Genomic DNA, 14,122 nt, shown 5'->3' with positions numbered 1-14,122 from the left:
ATTTGTGTACTTTTTGCATGTTTTTTTCCCCAGATATACAGGAGCTGTTTACGTTCTGGGGCCCAAAAAAAAAAGAAAAAAAAAAGACAGTTTTATTACTTTTGGGAGGTCCACAACATTTTCATTGCAGGAAGTACACCTATGAAGTACTGTAAGTTCCTGGAACTGTTCATAAAAGTGTTTTTTTTTTTTTTTTGTTGCTTTGGTTAGTTAATTCAAGTGAGAGACTTGACGTTACTTTTATAACACGCACATAAAACATCACTTTTTCATCCCTTTTGTTCAAGTAAAATGTTTGAAAAATTTTTTTAGGGAGTGCGCTGTAAAATATTGCAGGTCTTCCGAGTATTTCGAAACCAACCGCAACTGCGCGTTATGAAAGCTTTTAAAAAGCAGGAAAAGTGCTCCCGTCGGGTCCCACTAAACATCCGCCGCATAAAAATGAGTTTAATTAATGCGACACAATTTGTGGCATTTGCGGCGTCCTTGATGTTGAAGCCACTTGATGCTTTTCTCAGTGCTTTAACCTGTAAATGAGTCAAAGCTTTTTCTAGTGTGATGGTGGCTTGCCGTTGATTAAATACTAAGAAAAAAAGACAAAATATAGTAATTCTGCCAGGGAACTGTTGAGTGGTGCTTGAGCTAGATACTGTAAATACAGTAGAGGTCCAATATGTGGGGAATGTTTGAATGTCATATTTGTTTTATGTTGTAATGTATTAATTGGGGGAAAAAAGTTTGAAATTGGCAAATAATAATAATAATAATAATGATAATCAACTGATTTTTGCTGATTTTAAAAGAGCGAACATCAGTTGGCCTTAATTTCCGCCCGTCGGTTTGGTTGAGGGCAGGATCTGCTGCGCTTTCAGGAAGTATCAACAACAAAAAGTTTGTGAAACTGTAGTAGGTGGCAACGCAACTTAAAAAGTGAGCCTGACTGGCTCCATGCAATATATTACACATATATTAGGAATAAATTACAACAAGCAACCATTATTTCCGGTAAAACTAAGTCAGAAAGCGCCCGAGGTTGTTGTGTTTTTAAGCGATAAACTCTTGACTTTGCATGTCAACAACAATTCAGTCAAGTGCAGCGGCACACGCACACTGACGGGTAAATAAAGTCACGGCATTAATAACCCAAAACACATTGCCCCCCCCCGCTTTTGACGCATCGGTATGAAAACCTGGCCGCGGCGTCGGCGTAGGAGTAGACGCGAGGCTAAAGAGAGGGGAAACATTGTCAAACGGTGCCAGAAAAAGAACACCTGGGGGTAGTGCAGGGGAGAGGGGAGACGGCTCGATTCAAAGTGACAACCCCCCCCCCCAGCCCCCCCCCCTCCCCTACTTGGTACATCCGAGTCTTCTGCCCCTGTCCTTGCTCTGTTATTCCGCATCCCTCCCTCACAAGCACATCTCCTTCCTCCACTCTCTCCAACCTGCTCCTCAGACAGGGGGGTGAAGAGTTCACGCTGCTTCAAAGGGCTGCAGTGTGGAGACGGCGTGTCATGTGGGAGCCTGCAGACTTCACACACATCTGCTGCAGCTACCATTGATCCCCAGCTAACTGGCTCGCTCCGGTGCCGACAAACGACCATAAACATAAGTCGCCAAATAAGGTCGAAGCAACAAAAAAAAATAAAAAAATAAAAAATAAAAAAAAATAAAAAAATAAAAAATAAATAAATATATATATATATATATATATATATATATATATATATATATATATATATATATATATATATATATATATATAAATATATATATATAAAAGGGAGACAGCAGCCATGATAAACAAGGAGGGAGAAAGTACACTAAGGTTGGGAAGCGGAGTGGTGGTGGTGGTGGTGGGGTGAGTAAGGCCACACACCGAAGAGGGCACGGTGAGGACAGCCGCCCAAAGCCAAGCATAGCTTTTACATGTCACCAGATTACGCCATTGTTGTCAATTGACATGGCCAGATGATTACATTGCGTTGCGTGGAGTGCGTGTGAGTGAGTGCGTGCGTGTGGTAGGTTTGTGCTAAGTGCGTGCGCTACTTGTTTGAATTGGAAAATTGGTTGTGAAAGAAAATAAAAAGATATGATTGCATTGAATTGAACTGTTCGAGATCTGGCCCCAATTTCCTTAATCATGGGAGATCAGCAATCGGCCGATCACTTTAAATCGATTTTTGGCAGAAAAAAAATACAGATTACCGATTAATATATATTTAATACAAAAGAATTATTATTATTATTATAAAAAAGGATTATTGTTGCAGTTTACTCCAAATTAGGTGTCATTAAACGGCTTAAAGGACGCTTAGCGACAACAGATTAACATACGCTCCACACTTGCTAGTTGCTAATGCTACGCTAGCAAAATGGTGCATTTAGGGTACTTTCGCAGCGTCGGAAACTTTGGTTTTCTTCGATGATAACGTTATAAGTCAAGTCAAGTCAAGTCATCTTTATTCATAACAGCTTTAGCTGTCACAAAGCGCTTGACACAAATACAACAAAAATCCAATAAATAGCCAATATTAGTTACTAAAACACCTTTTTTTTTCTCCTTACTTTTTATTTAAATGTGCCTGAATGTACTGGCAGGTCATTTGCACTCTAACTGCAAAACTCCCCAATGGTGGGGCTGTCTTTTAATTTGCCCACTAGCGAGCGCCAGTTGAAATCTCCTCAAAAGACGGCGTGGCCTGATCCTAAGCGGCAACGTGTGATTTCACACCTATGGCAGTGACAGCGAGCTGGCGTGTGGGCGTCACGGCTGTTGCCCGCATTGATGCCACTCCGCCGGGGCGCCCCCGTACATCGGTCCCCCGCCTCCCGTCTTGCCCCGCAAACATCGGCGCCCATCTGCTGGCATGCTTCTAGCCGCCGGCGCCGGGGACTATTTAGCCCGGCATAATTAGCCCCCAGACAACCGGCAGCCTGTTTTTTTTTTTTTTTTCTCCCTCAAACAGATGTGGGAGGTTGCATGACCATCCGATGTTTGATAAGAAAGCGAGGCACGATGGAGTGGAGTGGAGAGAGATGTGAGTGAGGGAGAAGTGACCCAGTTAAAAAGAAAAAAGAAAAAAAAACAGGATGATGCAATTCATGTTACTGCACAACGTGCAGCAATGATGACAACATGGGCTGCGTTAATTTACTGTCAAGTGAACCCCCGCCATATCACAATTCACCTTTTGTGCCAACAATTTTTTAAGCAATCGCCAGCACTGTACTTAAGAACAGGAAGAAGGAGCTGAGAAGGTCCCCTACTAAGCTGTAGTAATAGTCGCCGATGCAGAGGGAACGTATTGCTGTGAGTAATGCAGAATGCTTTGCTGTTTTGTGTGTTTACGTAGCAAATGGTAAAGCGATAATTAAAATAATGATTAATTTGATGAATGATTAGTTGTCGATTGTGGCACCTCTAGTTAGCATGAAGCTGGAAGACTTTTGTTACTTAATGGTTTGGTTGAACATGTTGGTGTTCAAATATACTTTACAACCAATTATTATTTTTTATTTCATGTGTCACTTTTACAGTAAATATAAAATGGGAGTAACAAAATAAAGGCAAGCATGCTACACCTTAGTATTGGAGAACTTCACGAGCAAGAGTCTTCTTCTTGGGATGTTATAGAGATAAGGGATACTCTTAAAAGTTTATTTGAGGAATAAATGTGTTAAAGTCTGTGGGAGGGGCAAAACTATCCCGGGTGAGTCCGGAACGTAACCCAGTAGGAAAGGGGGATTCACTGTAACGATGACACCATGGGATGAATAGATTTCCCGCATACAACTAAGACACATTGGGATGTTCTGGCTCAGGCTAACCCCGCTCTGACTCCCCTCCCCCTCCTTCAAAGTGATTTGCGTATTATGCATCCTTATTGCGTTATGGCTGCTCTGCCGCTGACCTTTCCGCAGTGGACATAGAGAGGAGGTGATTGTGCCGACGCCCTTGAACCTCATGACTGTAATCGCATGTGACTGTGAACGCGCTGACCTTTCCCTGCCCCCCCCCGTTCTCCTCATCCTCACCCCTCCCCGGGGTCACTCCGGGGTCCAGACTCTTGTCAAGGCTGTCACTCTCCACAATCCTCTCCATCTACCCTCCCGCAACCGCCCGTTGCCATGGCAACCGCAGGCACTGCGCTCTGAGGACAGAGAGCGAGCGAGCGTCGGATGAACGTTTCGCCATCTTTTGCTTCACCTGGGTCAACCGAGCAAGGGGCGCCGAAAAAAAACAGCGTGAAAAAGATAAAAATGACCAGAAAGATACATCTACACATACAATAGGTGGAAGGTGGACAACTTAGAGGGTAGGGTCGGTTACGCACAAAAAAATAAAATAAAAAAAATAAAAAATAGAGCCAAGATACTTGAACCGCAAAATTGCAATACTGCGGTATCGTGGCAGTCGTTCATTTGCTTCTTCTTGTTGGACGACTTCTTCTCCGGCTCGGCATTCAACCAGACTCTCAAGAACGCAAGAACGGTTCGTGCGCGCTCAAAACACGCTTTTGTGCTCAAAATGTCCTCTTTTGTACTTATAATTGTAAATGGAACGCTACACTTGCACCCTCTATAAAATCTGATTAATCAATAAACCATAATAAATAATTAACAGATTGATCGAGCAATCATTAGTGAGCAGCTCTAAAATGTAACAGCTCTTGTAGGTCTGGGTTTAAAAAAAATCAAAATAAAAAAAAAATTGAATATTGAGCGTGATATCCATTCATAAAAACATGAATCAATTATTTTAATATGCCTTTTTCCCTATAAATGAACAAAAAATAGAATTTTTAAAGGGCAATTTTTTTTTGCATCATACTGTTTTAAATTTAATGTTCACATAAATTTAAAAGTATTTTCTTATTTTTATGACAGAACTGGCTTATTGCACATTATGACAATTCAGAATCTTTTTCATTTATGTTTCCAATTATTGAATTAGAATCATGAAAACATTTTCATCTCACCCATGCTGATATCAATGTTTGTGGAACATTTTAAGTGATTAGAACACGTGTTATTTTCATTAATTAATAAATCATTTAATCAGTTACTGCCTCTGCAAAATTTAATTTGGAATTTAATGTTTGTGGATTTTTTTTTTTTAATCATGTCCTTGATATTTAAGAAGAATTGATGTTCCATAATTAATCAATATCGGTTTGAACTTTTGTGAATCGAATAAAAATTGAAATCGAATGGAACTGAACTCTTGTGAATCAAAATCAAATTGCTTGAGAAAATTTCAATTGACACCCAGCAGCATTTCAAGGGGGAAAAAAAGAAAACTTGTTAGATGTTTTGAATGGTATAAACTAGTTTTGTACCTGCAAAACTACCTGTGGCAAGCTACAATCATCCGTCAAAGGAAACACCAAATCCACAGCCATGGAATAGGAAGAAGATCGTCTGCTTGCAACAGCTTATTGCCGAGTTCATTATAAACACGCCACCCAGAACGTTTGTATTTTATTCCAACGTTTTCCGAATATCAACTCAACGCTGAACTTCGCCTCGTTGGCACGCAGTTGACATTTTTAAATTGCCTGAGAGTCACTCCGCAACAGTGGACAAACACACTCCAACTAACACCTGGCATTCACATCTTAGTTTGGACTAAAACAAAAAGCGGCGGAATGATTTAGCAATGACGCGCCAGTGTCCATAGGCGAAATGACTTTGCACCATTACCACATAACCCGGGGGTTGGGGGTAAGCCTTGGTTGCGTTAAGCGAGCGTCTCATTTTCTAATTGGTGGCAGCAAACAGCCTAATGAATGAAACACCACAGATCGGATATATCTCATTAATGTGAGCGTCACGTCATCAAAATACATTGATTAGTGATGTATGTACTCAACACACCCACACACTATAATCGTATTGTGTTGTTGGGTGCCTATAAGGGGCGTGGCCTAGCGAGTGACATCAGGATCTGGAGTCGGTCAGGTTGGCTGTTTATTTCAGTGTGAGCGTCTGCTCCTTGAGAGGGTTCTCATTTTTTTTGTCTCGTTCAATAAACGATGACTGTGACTTTCCTTGGCTATGTGCGAAGGCAATAAGGTACCTTTGTTGTTAGTTTTTCTAAAACTTGACTTTACTCGAGCAGCGGTGGACTTTAATAAATATAATAAGTGCATGTGTATGCGGGCTGCTTTCATGCAAAAAGTTAAACTAGGGCCCAACTGATTAATCGTCCAATAATAGCTCTCTTTAAGTGGATAATACAAAAAAAAAAAAGTCTTTAACTGCTCTTTTGGTGCTTAACATATGTACAAGAAGTATATTAGAAAGTTTAATGAGTTGAAGTTCACTTCAAAATAAATGTCTGAAATTTAAATCATTCTAAAGTTATTGTGTCAAATGGATACAGTGGCCATTAAAGGGTCAAAATTGGCAAAAAAAAATTGCCCTTTTTTAGATAATGACATTCATACCCTCTCTGTTGTAAAGTTAAACAATTAGTACGGACAAAATAGTGTATAACAGTCAAATGTTCTCCCTGTAATTCATATATGTATTGTTGTTAAGAGTTATGGGCCCAAAGAGGTTATTTTAGTCATTCTATACAATATTTTCTTCAATTAGGGAGGTGATTAATCTGGTGTCAGAATTTTATTTTACCAATTCTCGAAATCTGCACTGCCTCAAAAAAAAAAAAAAAAATCCATTGTCAATCGAGCCATAATAAAAACAGCCATCATAAAAGTATGTGTACATGAAATGGGATAAAGGCATGAAATCAGAATTGAGCACTTGGACCTGCAGCCAACATCCAGATAACTGATACGTTACGCAAACACACTACAAGCCGCCTTGGTGAAGTGTACCACAGAAGAAAAAAAAAAAAAAACACACACATCCTGTACGCCTTTCAAAGTGTTGCAGCCCGGCAGAATACAGCTAAAGAATTGAACTCGCTGTTTGGCCGAAACCGCAGAACACCACGGCAAAAAATATCAATAAGAGTGCGTGACCTGGAAGCGTCTCTAAGAATTCTCCCAGTAAATGCATGCAACCGTTTAAGATATACCTCCACCAGGGGGTCATGTTGTTGTTGTGAGCCGATTTACACAGAATATACTGGCTGTAGGTTGGCGTGTAGGTCAAGGAGGATTTTCATCGTTTAACATGGCTAAGCACAGGATTTTCTTTTTTTATTATTATGCTTGAAGGTATGTGAGCTACAGACTGCACGATGCTCGTCTGCAGTAATTACAAATAAAGGGTGTTCCTCGGTTTATGATGGAGTGGCATTCCTACGATGGCAAAGCAACCAGAATTTGTGTGCAAGTGGAACGTGCTTGTAGTTTATCACTAACTTTGACTGCAGCATTTCTAGGGGGAAAAAAAAACTTGTTAGATGTTTTGAATCGTATTGTAAAATATACATACAAAATTTAAAAGCATATAGATTGAGCCAGTCACGTTGGCTGTTTAACACATAGTCCAGTGTGAGCATCTGGTCCTTACTGCTTGTGAGAGTTTTCATTTTGTATTTGACTGGTTAACCCGTTCAATAAAGGTATGAAAAACATTTTTTCCTGCCTTGACTCGAGTGACAGCGCAGCTGAAGCTTGTTTGGAACTAAAATTTTGGCTCACGCTACGTGACAAGACTTCCCAACAAGAACGGTCCCAAAATGTTGAATCTGTTTGGAAGAGCCACTCCAACTTGAGTGCAACGCAGCAAGATATTAGAAAATCGGATGGGTGACAGGTCCAGAGAAATTGAGTTTTTGGGGTTTTTTTTGTATGTGTTTTGTTTTGTTTTGTTTTTCTAAGTGGGGAACTTTTTTATGTTACATCACCCATAGAAAATCTTGTCAAATATTGTGAGTAAAACAGTAACTTCATTATACTGCAACATATATTTTTCCCCCCTGAAATAATTGGTTATAGATGATTTTCAAGGGGTTTGAAGAGCTCATATTAAGTTCCACAAAGATGGCGGCCACTTGTCATATTGCTACTTCTTGTGCTGAGTGACTGCATATTCTTACGCCGTGAAGGAAACTAGTTCCTTACGTGTTCTGTAACATGGTAAACCAAGGACCCTCTAGTCTCGACTGTATTTTGTCTACTTCTTTGCGAGAGATAAACATAATTCTGCCCTAATTAGTTTGCTACCTAAATGCAGATTTCGCAAAAATTGGCTGGTGTAAAACGCTCTCTTTCTCTTCCGTTTGGATTTCCCCAATAGTCCATAGCAGTAACATTTACTATTCTGCTAATAATTTTAAGATGCCACAGCGGTACCCTGACCCGACATGTACAGATTCCTAAGTGTGTATTGATCCTACCTGAAAGTTTGATCAGCAACTCGGAGGCCACTTTCATGTTGATGTCTTGGCTCAGCAAACTGTTCCCAGCCGGAGGGCTCCCTTCCCTCGGTTTGAGGGACCCAGGGCGTTCGGAAGCTGCTGCCGCCGCAGACCCCGTTACGCCGTCCTGGCAGAATGCCCCGGGGAAGCTTGGTGGGATTTGACACTGGGAGGCCGGTCTAGGACTCGAGGCCTCCTCGGTTTTGGGTTCTTCCTTCACGTGGAAGGGCGACTTCAACGCCTCCCTCTGGTTGGCCGCTGTGGAGAGGAGCAAAAGTTGCCAACAAATGCCGTTTAAATATCTTGTCTGAAGTAAATTATAATCTAAAATCATAACATATCAGAAAATCCATGTTGTACAGCTACAAAATGAAGCTCTTAATTGGTCTATAAATTAATTTCACACAGAACGACATTGTTGAAGTAAAATAAGAGGAAATTTCACATTCAGGTACAAATAAAAACATAAGCCCCATTAGGTAGTGCAGAATACTTCTACTACTATAATTCCCGCTTTATATCATGGTGTCATGTGTATTTAGTGTATTATTTTTTTTTTGATCATGTGATCAAATTGGGACCAGTAGGAATACAATAGGAATTGCACTAAATGCAGGTAACCAAGTTGACACAACCATTTCTATCTTCAGACACAGACAGCGCCTTTGTGTAAGGAAATGCCGCAATGTTCTGTGGAAATGGCAAAGGTGGATCAATGACTTTGGTGCATTTTTTCCCCCCCAATCAGTTTTTTTTTTTTAAATTAATTTTCAAAAACAAAAGAAAACAACCGCAAATGCACATTTTTCTAAGAATATTCAACAGCCTGCAGTGACAAACAAAAACAACATCCAGTTTAAATTAAATGCACGCATCAATTATCATACATACAAGAGTATAAATAACTCACTGACGACCTGGGGTTTTCTTGGTGAAAACCAGCAGTTGGTGAACCACACTTTGAGAAACATCAACTAATCACCAACTCACATCATTTATTTCGCTGACTTTATTCTCAACTTCTGGCCCCCTGCAAGTCTGCGATCCCCCCCTCGATAGCGCGACCCAAAAGCAAGTTGCATACAGCGCGACATATAAAATCACGGCTTTGTCATCCTTATCTGGCAATCTCTGTAGGACGCAGCCTTCTGGTGCTTCTGGAGAGAGCTGTCACACCAACGCCGCCACCGCCGCCGCTTCACAAACGTCTTCAAGAGAAACTGGGCCACATCTAATCCGCCTTAGATGAATAATTAATAATTAGCCACGGCACAACCTCTAATAGAAGTCCTCTTTGTATCTCTTGTCGCATCTCATTACACAGTGCGCTAAAACACAAGATTCTGGAACGACAACTAGCTTGGAATACAAGTCAAAAGTACACCGAGTGATGTTTGACTGCTGCCAGATATGGCATCTCAGGCATTCTCACAGAAACGCTGCTCGAGGACCATCGCTCGTGATCAGACGCCTGTCCACTCGCCACTGGGGGTTCTGAGTACTTCACGATACGCGATACAAGGCTGGCGATAATTGTGTCACGATATGACGATACAATAAAGTAAATAAAATAAAATTCAACAAACAATTTCGTTAATGAAATAAAATAAAAACGAAAATGCTTTTTAAAAAAACGAAAACTAACTGAAACTACATGTTGTGTTTACAAAACTAACTAAAACTAACTATAATTATAGCAAAAATGTCCTTCATTTTCGGGTTTAGGACAAAATCACCACCAGAAATGAAGACAAGCCCTGATCTGTAAATTGAGAAGTAGTTTGTTTGTTTAAATCCTGTATTTAAAAAGTGCCTTTTCCAGAGTGAAACCGGCAGATTGGGCCTTTAAAATTGAAGATATCATACACATTTTTCATAGAAACGTATGCAAAACTGAGTCACTTGCTGGACAGATAAACGTCTTTGAGTAGTAAAAGGAAGCTCATGAGTCTTCTTCGCTTGAAAACTTCCGTACATTTTCCCACCACTCTTATGAGGCACTCCCCCTAGTGGCCCGCCAAGTAATTGCTCAATAAGTACTGAACAATGGAGCCGTTACAGCGGCTGTATATTAACTACAAATATCGATACTTGGCGTAGGCATAACGATACTCGATCAGGAAACAAAGTATCACGATTTATCTCAATAGAGATATCGTCACACTCCTACTCGCCACTGGCCAGAGAAGAAATCTACACCCCCCAGTCCCCACCCTCACACACACACTGGACCATCTCACCTAACATCTCTCCCAGCCAGAGGCCCGCCAACCCCATCATCCCGCCTCATCCATCTGTGCCGACTCGGGCCCCCTCTGATTAATGACCGTCATGCCATCGGGGGTCGAGAGGTCTCAGCAAAAAAGGGGGACAGGTGCCGGTGTTGCGGACCACCTGTGTGTTGAGCAATGCCACAGTGCCACACCATGGCACTGCGCATGTAATTCAAGAGGGAGAAAAGCAAGGTATGGGGGTGGAGGGCGGTTGGCGGCACGGCGACCTTCAAGTTCACGGGCAGTGGTGTTGGGGTCATAGCCTGTACCAGCTGGAAATGTCACGTCGTCGGATGTCGGCGGGCAGGCTAAGTATAACCTGGTCGGCACCTGGAAGGACGTCCTCTAATTAGAAGCGTGTCAGGGCATGTTGGATCAGACGGGGGGACAGAACATTTGCACCCCGCTTTACAAAACACACGTAAAAAAATTTACATGAGCAGATACACACACAGTGGGAAAAAAACTGAAGACACATTCAAGCTGTATGCAGAAACGAACGGGCCCATTTTTCATGGTATTGTACAGTATTAACAGTTCAGCTCTTCGCAGAGGATAAAGAATGCATGACTGTCAGTACTGGTTATATTTAATGTCTGAAAGTGTTGCTGTACTGTTTATGTTCAAATGTCTATTCTTTTACTGGTTTTATGGTGGCTCGCATTGTGGCTATTTTAGATTTGGGTCTCAAACTAACAGCAAACCCTTCCTCCTCCAGTTGTCATGGTAACGAGAGCCATTTTTTTTTACCCGAAAAAAGACAAAACAGATTTCAGAAAGGTGCTGCTTCCAGTAGTAGCCCATTGCCTCTTCGCAAACCCCCTTTAGACTCACCTCCAGTTGTCATAGTAACAAAAGCTGTACTCATTTCGCTCCGCAACGTAGGGGGCATGTAACAGGACCACCCCCTCAAAACAGACTGACTTCAACCAGCATGACAAGTAGACATGAACTGCGCTGTAATTATTTTTCTTTGTGTAATTTGATGAAAAAATTCTGCAGACATTTTAAGATACGTGGGAGCTGTTTAAAAGTTTGAAATGGAAAGATATGTCTCGAAGATACACAAGCACCCTAAGTGGAACAACTTTTGCTGACTCAGTAACTGACTTCAAATTTGCGTTATCGTCCATTTCTTTATAGCATACTAATGCTTCTTTCGAACTTTTAACACCCTCCTTAACAAAAAAACAAAAAAAAAAAGAACAAGGGCTCTCGCACAAGTCACAATTTGGTCCCGACAAAGCTGAGCTCACACTGCAGCCTTTTGTCTGTCAGAATCTCACAAACACAACACAAGAGACGAGTGTCCAGTTTTTCTCGCGTGTCATCTTGTGAAGTGAGCCGAGAAGCAGACGGAGGGCGTGTTTCTGGGTGACTGGCCATCTCAAGTACCCGGAGTAAGCTCCCTTTTATGCCACCACAACAACGCTATTAGTTTGTCATCATGCTATCATGCATCCTGACGGTGGCTCCTTGCCCGTCAATATAGTATCTTAATTGATCAATGTTTTGTAAGTCGGGCACTTGTAAGTAAAGGTACCACTGAGTCTAAACACAGATTTTCACCTGTCCTTATGTGTCCGCAACATAACTTGGGCAGTGAGTGGTCCGTGCTTTATGACTGTCCGGACGTGCGACGTTTCAAGGTTAGAAAGGGCGCACAACAAACTCAATAAGGCATACGCAACAGCATTTGGATCAAAACATCACATTTTATGGTAGTGCTCAAAAGCAGATAAGTGAAGTCAATCACGAGAATTAAACCCTTATAGAGACAATTCCGGTCCTCGAGGTCCGGAGTCCCGCAGGTTTTTGGTGTTTCCGCCCATTAGCACAGCTGATTTATATAATCAGCTCATCAGCATGCCTGATAACGATCCTGATCTTTAGTTTCAGGCGTGTTGGTAGGCGGGAAGACCTAAAACCTGCAGGACCCCGGACCTCGAGGACCGGAATTGGTGAACTCTGATTTAGAGCATGTTGTCAAGAGGAGACTAAAAGGAAGAACTAACCAAAACAAGTGATAAGCGGCTGCAGTGAAATCCTACAATAGTGTTGCAAAAAGCATGCAGAGAGGACTTGTAAAATGTATTTTATTTCAAAAATATATATCCATCCATCCATTTTCTTAAAACCGCTTACTCCTCACAAGGTTCGCGGGGGTGCTGGAGCCTATCCCAGCTGGCTTCGGGCAGTAAGCGGGGTACACCCTGAACTGGTTGCCAGCCAATTGCAGGGCACACAGAGACCAACAACCACTCACACTCACAAGCACACCTAGGGACAATTCGGAGCGCCCACTTAACCTGCCATGCATGTCTTTGGAATGTGGGAGGAGACCAGAGTACCCGGAGAAGACCCACAAAGGCACGGGGAGAACATGCAAACTCCACCCAGGAAGGCTGAAGCCTGGACACAATCTTGCGTCCTCAGTACTGGGAGGCGGACGTGCTAAACAGTAAGCCCCCAGATATATATGATTAAAATAAATATTACAGCATTGTTTGTCAAGTTATGTAAACTTCACAAGAAGCAGCAATTCCTCAAAAAAGGGGCAAATGTTTGCTTCAAGCTGACACACAATCACGATTCAATGCCGATTAATTGCCCAGCCGTATATTATACTGCCCCTGGTGGCCAAGGTGCACATATCAGAAGTAGCAACACAATGTTCATTGCTCATTGCTCAAAAACAGTTTCATTCTTTACATTCTATTCAATTATGGCACAATACTATAAAGCGCTCTTATGTCACGGCACCGCTGTTAACTGTATGATGAGTGAAAGTGAGAGTTTGCGCCAAAATAAAAGGACTCGGAATCACATAAACACATCATGGAGAAGAGCGTCCAGTTTTTCTGGCATGTCATCTTGTGAAGCGAGCCGAGAAGCAGACGGGGGGTGTCTTTCTGGGTGACTGGCCATCTCCAGCTCCAGCTCCCGAGTCAGCTCCCTTTCTGCCGCCGCGGCGACGCTATCAGTTTGTCTGCGTGTTATCACAGCCTTCTGACACCTGCCACCGACGCTACATACATTGGTGTTCTTTTTTGCCTGCGCCTCCGCCGCCTCCTGCTTTTCTCGCCTCGCGCCTCATCCGTCTGGCTGCCAGGCGCTTGTCCGCCGCGCCTCACCTCTCGCTCCGCGGCCAGGCCCGCCGTCAAATAACTTCATTAGCTTTCCACCTCTGTCACGCCGGCCTGCTCTCCCTCTGACAATTGGCTGCTGTTTTATACCAGAGGAAGAAAGAAGAAGGGGGGAAAAAAAGCGCAGGGCTGCGCCGGGCAGGTTTGAGAACCCAACAGGAGCTGACAGCGTGCGAGACGCCGGACAGCGATACTGATGGCTGCAGAGGAGATGTATGGACAAGAGAGGTCACGCTCAAAGGGGCCTTCCCGCGTGTGTGCTCTCATGCGGAGCAGGAAATGGGGAAGGCTATTCAGATCCACGACGTAGTATATAGACAGCGACAAAGGAGACAAGGACTCCAAATATATCAAGTACAATGTCACCA

The 14,122-nt window shown here is 42.4% G+C and overlaps 2 protein-coding genes across 5 annotated transcripts in view; one reads left to right on the top strand and one right to left on the bottom strand.

The window, feature by feature from the left end:
• Nucleotides 1–225, top strand: part of mmaa (metabolism of cobalamin associated A) — a 33,410-nt gene extending 33,185 nt beyond the window's left edge. The window contains exon 7 of the mRNA XM_077523475.1: nucleotides 34–225. Coding sequence (XP_077379601.1) covers nucleotides 34–210 — 177 coding nt within the window. The 3' untranslated portion in view covers nucleotides 211–225. The remainder of the gene's footprint in view (nucleotides 1–33) is intronic.
• The window catches only part of znf827 (zinc finger protein 827), a 66,427-nt gene that overhangs the window by 16,692 nt on the left and 35,613 nt on the right, over nucleotides 1–14,122 (bottom strand). For all 4 annotated transcript variants that reach the window (XR_013283827.1, XM_077523471.1, XM_077523470.1 and 1 more), the window contains exon 5: nucleotides 8,315–8,593. Coding sequence is in view for 3 of the 4 variants with exons in the window: in XM_077523471.1 (XP_077379597.1) it covers nucleotides 8,315–8,593 (279 nt within the window). In the remaining variant the exon portion in view is untranslated. The remainder of the gene's footprint in view (nucleotides 1–8,314; nucleotides 8,594–14,122) is intronic.

Source organism: Festucalex cinctus, chromosome 6 (genome assembly GCF_051991245.1).
Source record: "Festucalex cinctus isolate MCC-2025b chromosome 6, RoL_Fcin_1.0, whole genome shotgun sequence".
NCBI classification, from domain to species: Eukaryota; Metazoa; Chordata; class Actinopteri; order Syngnathiformes; family Syngnathidae; genus Festucalex; species Festucalex cinctus.
The sequence above is the reverse complement of the archived record's forward strand: the minus strand, read 5'-3'. Positions and strand labels throughout refer to the sequence as shown.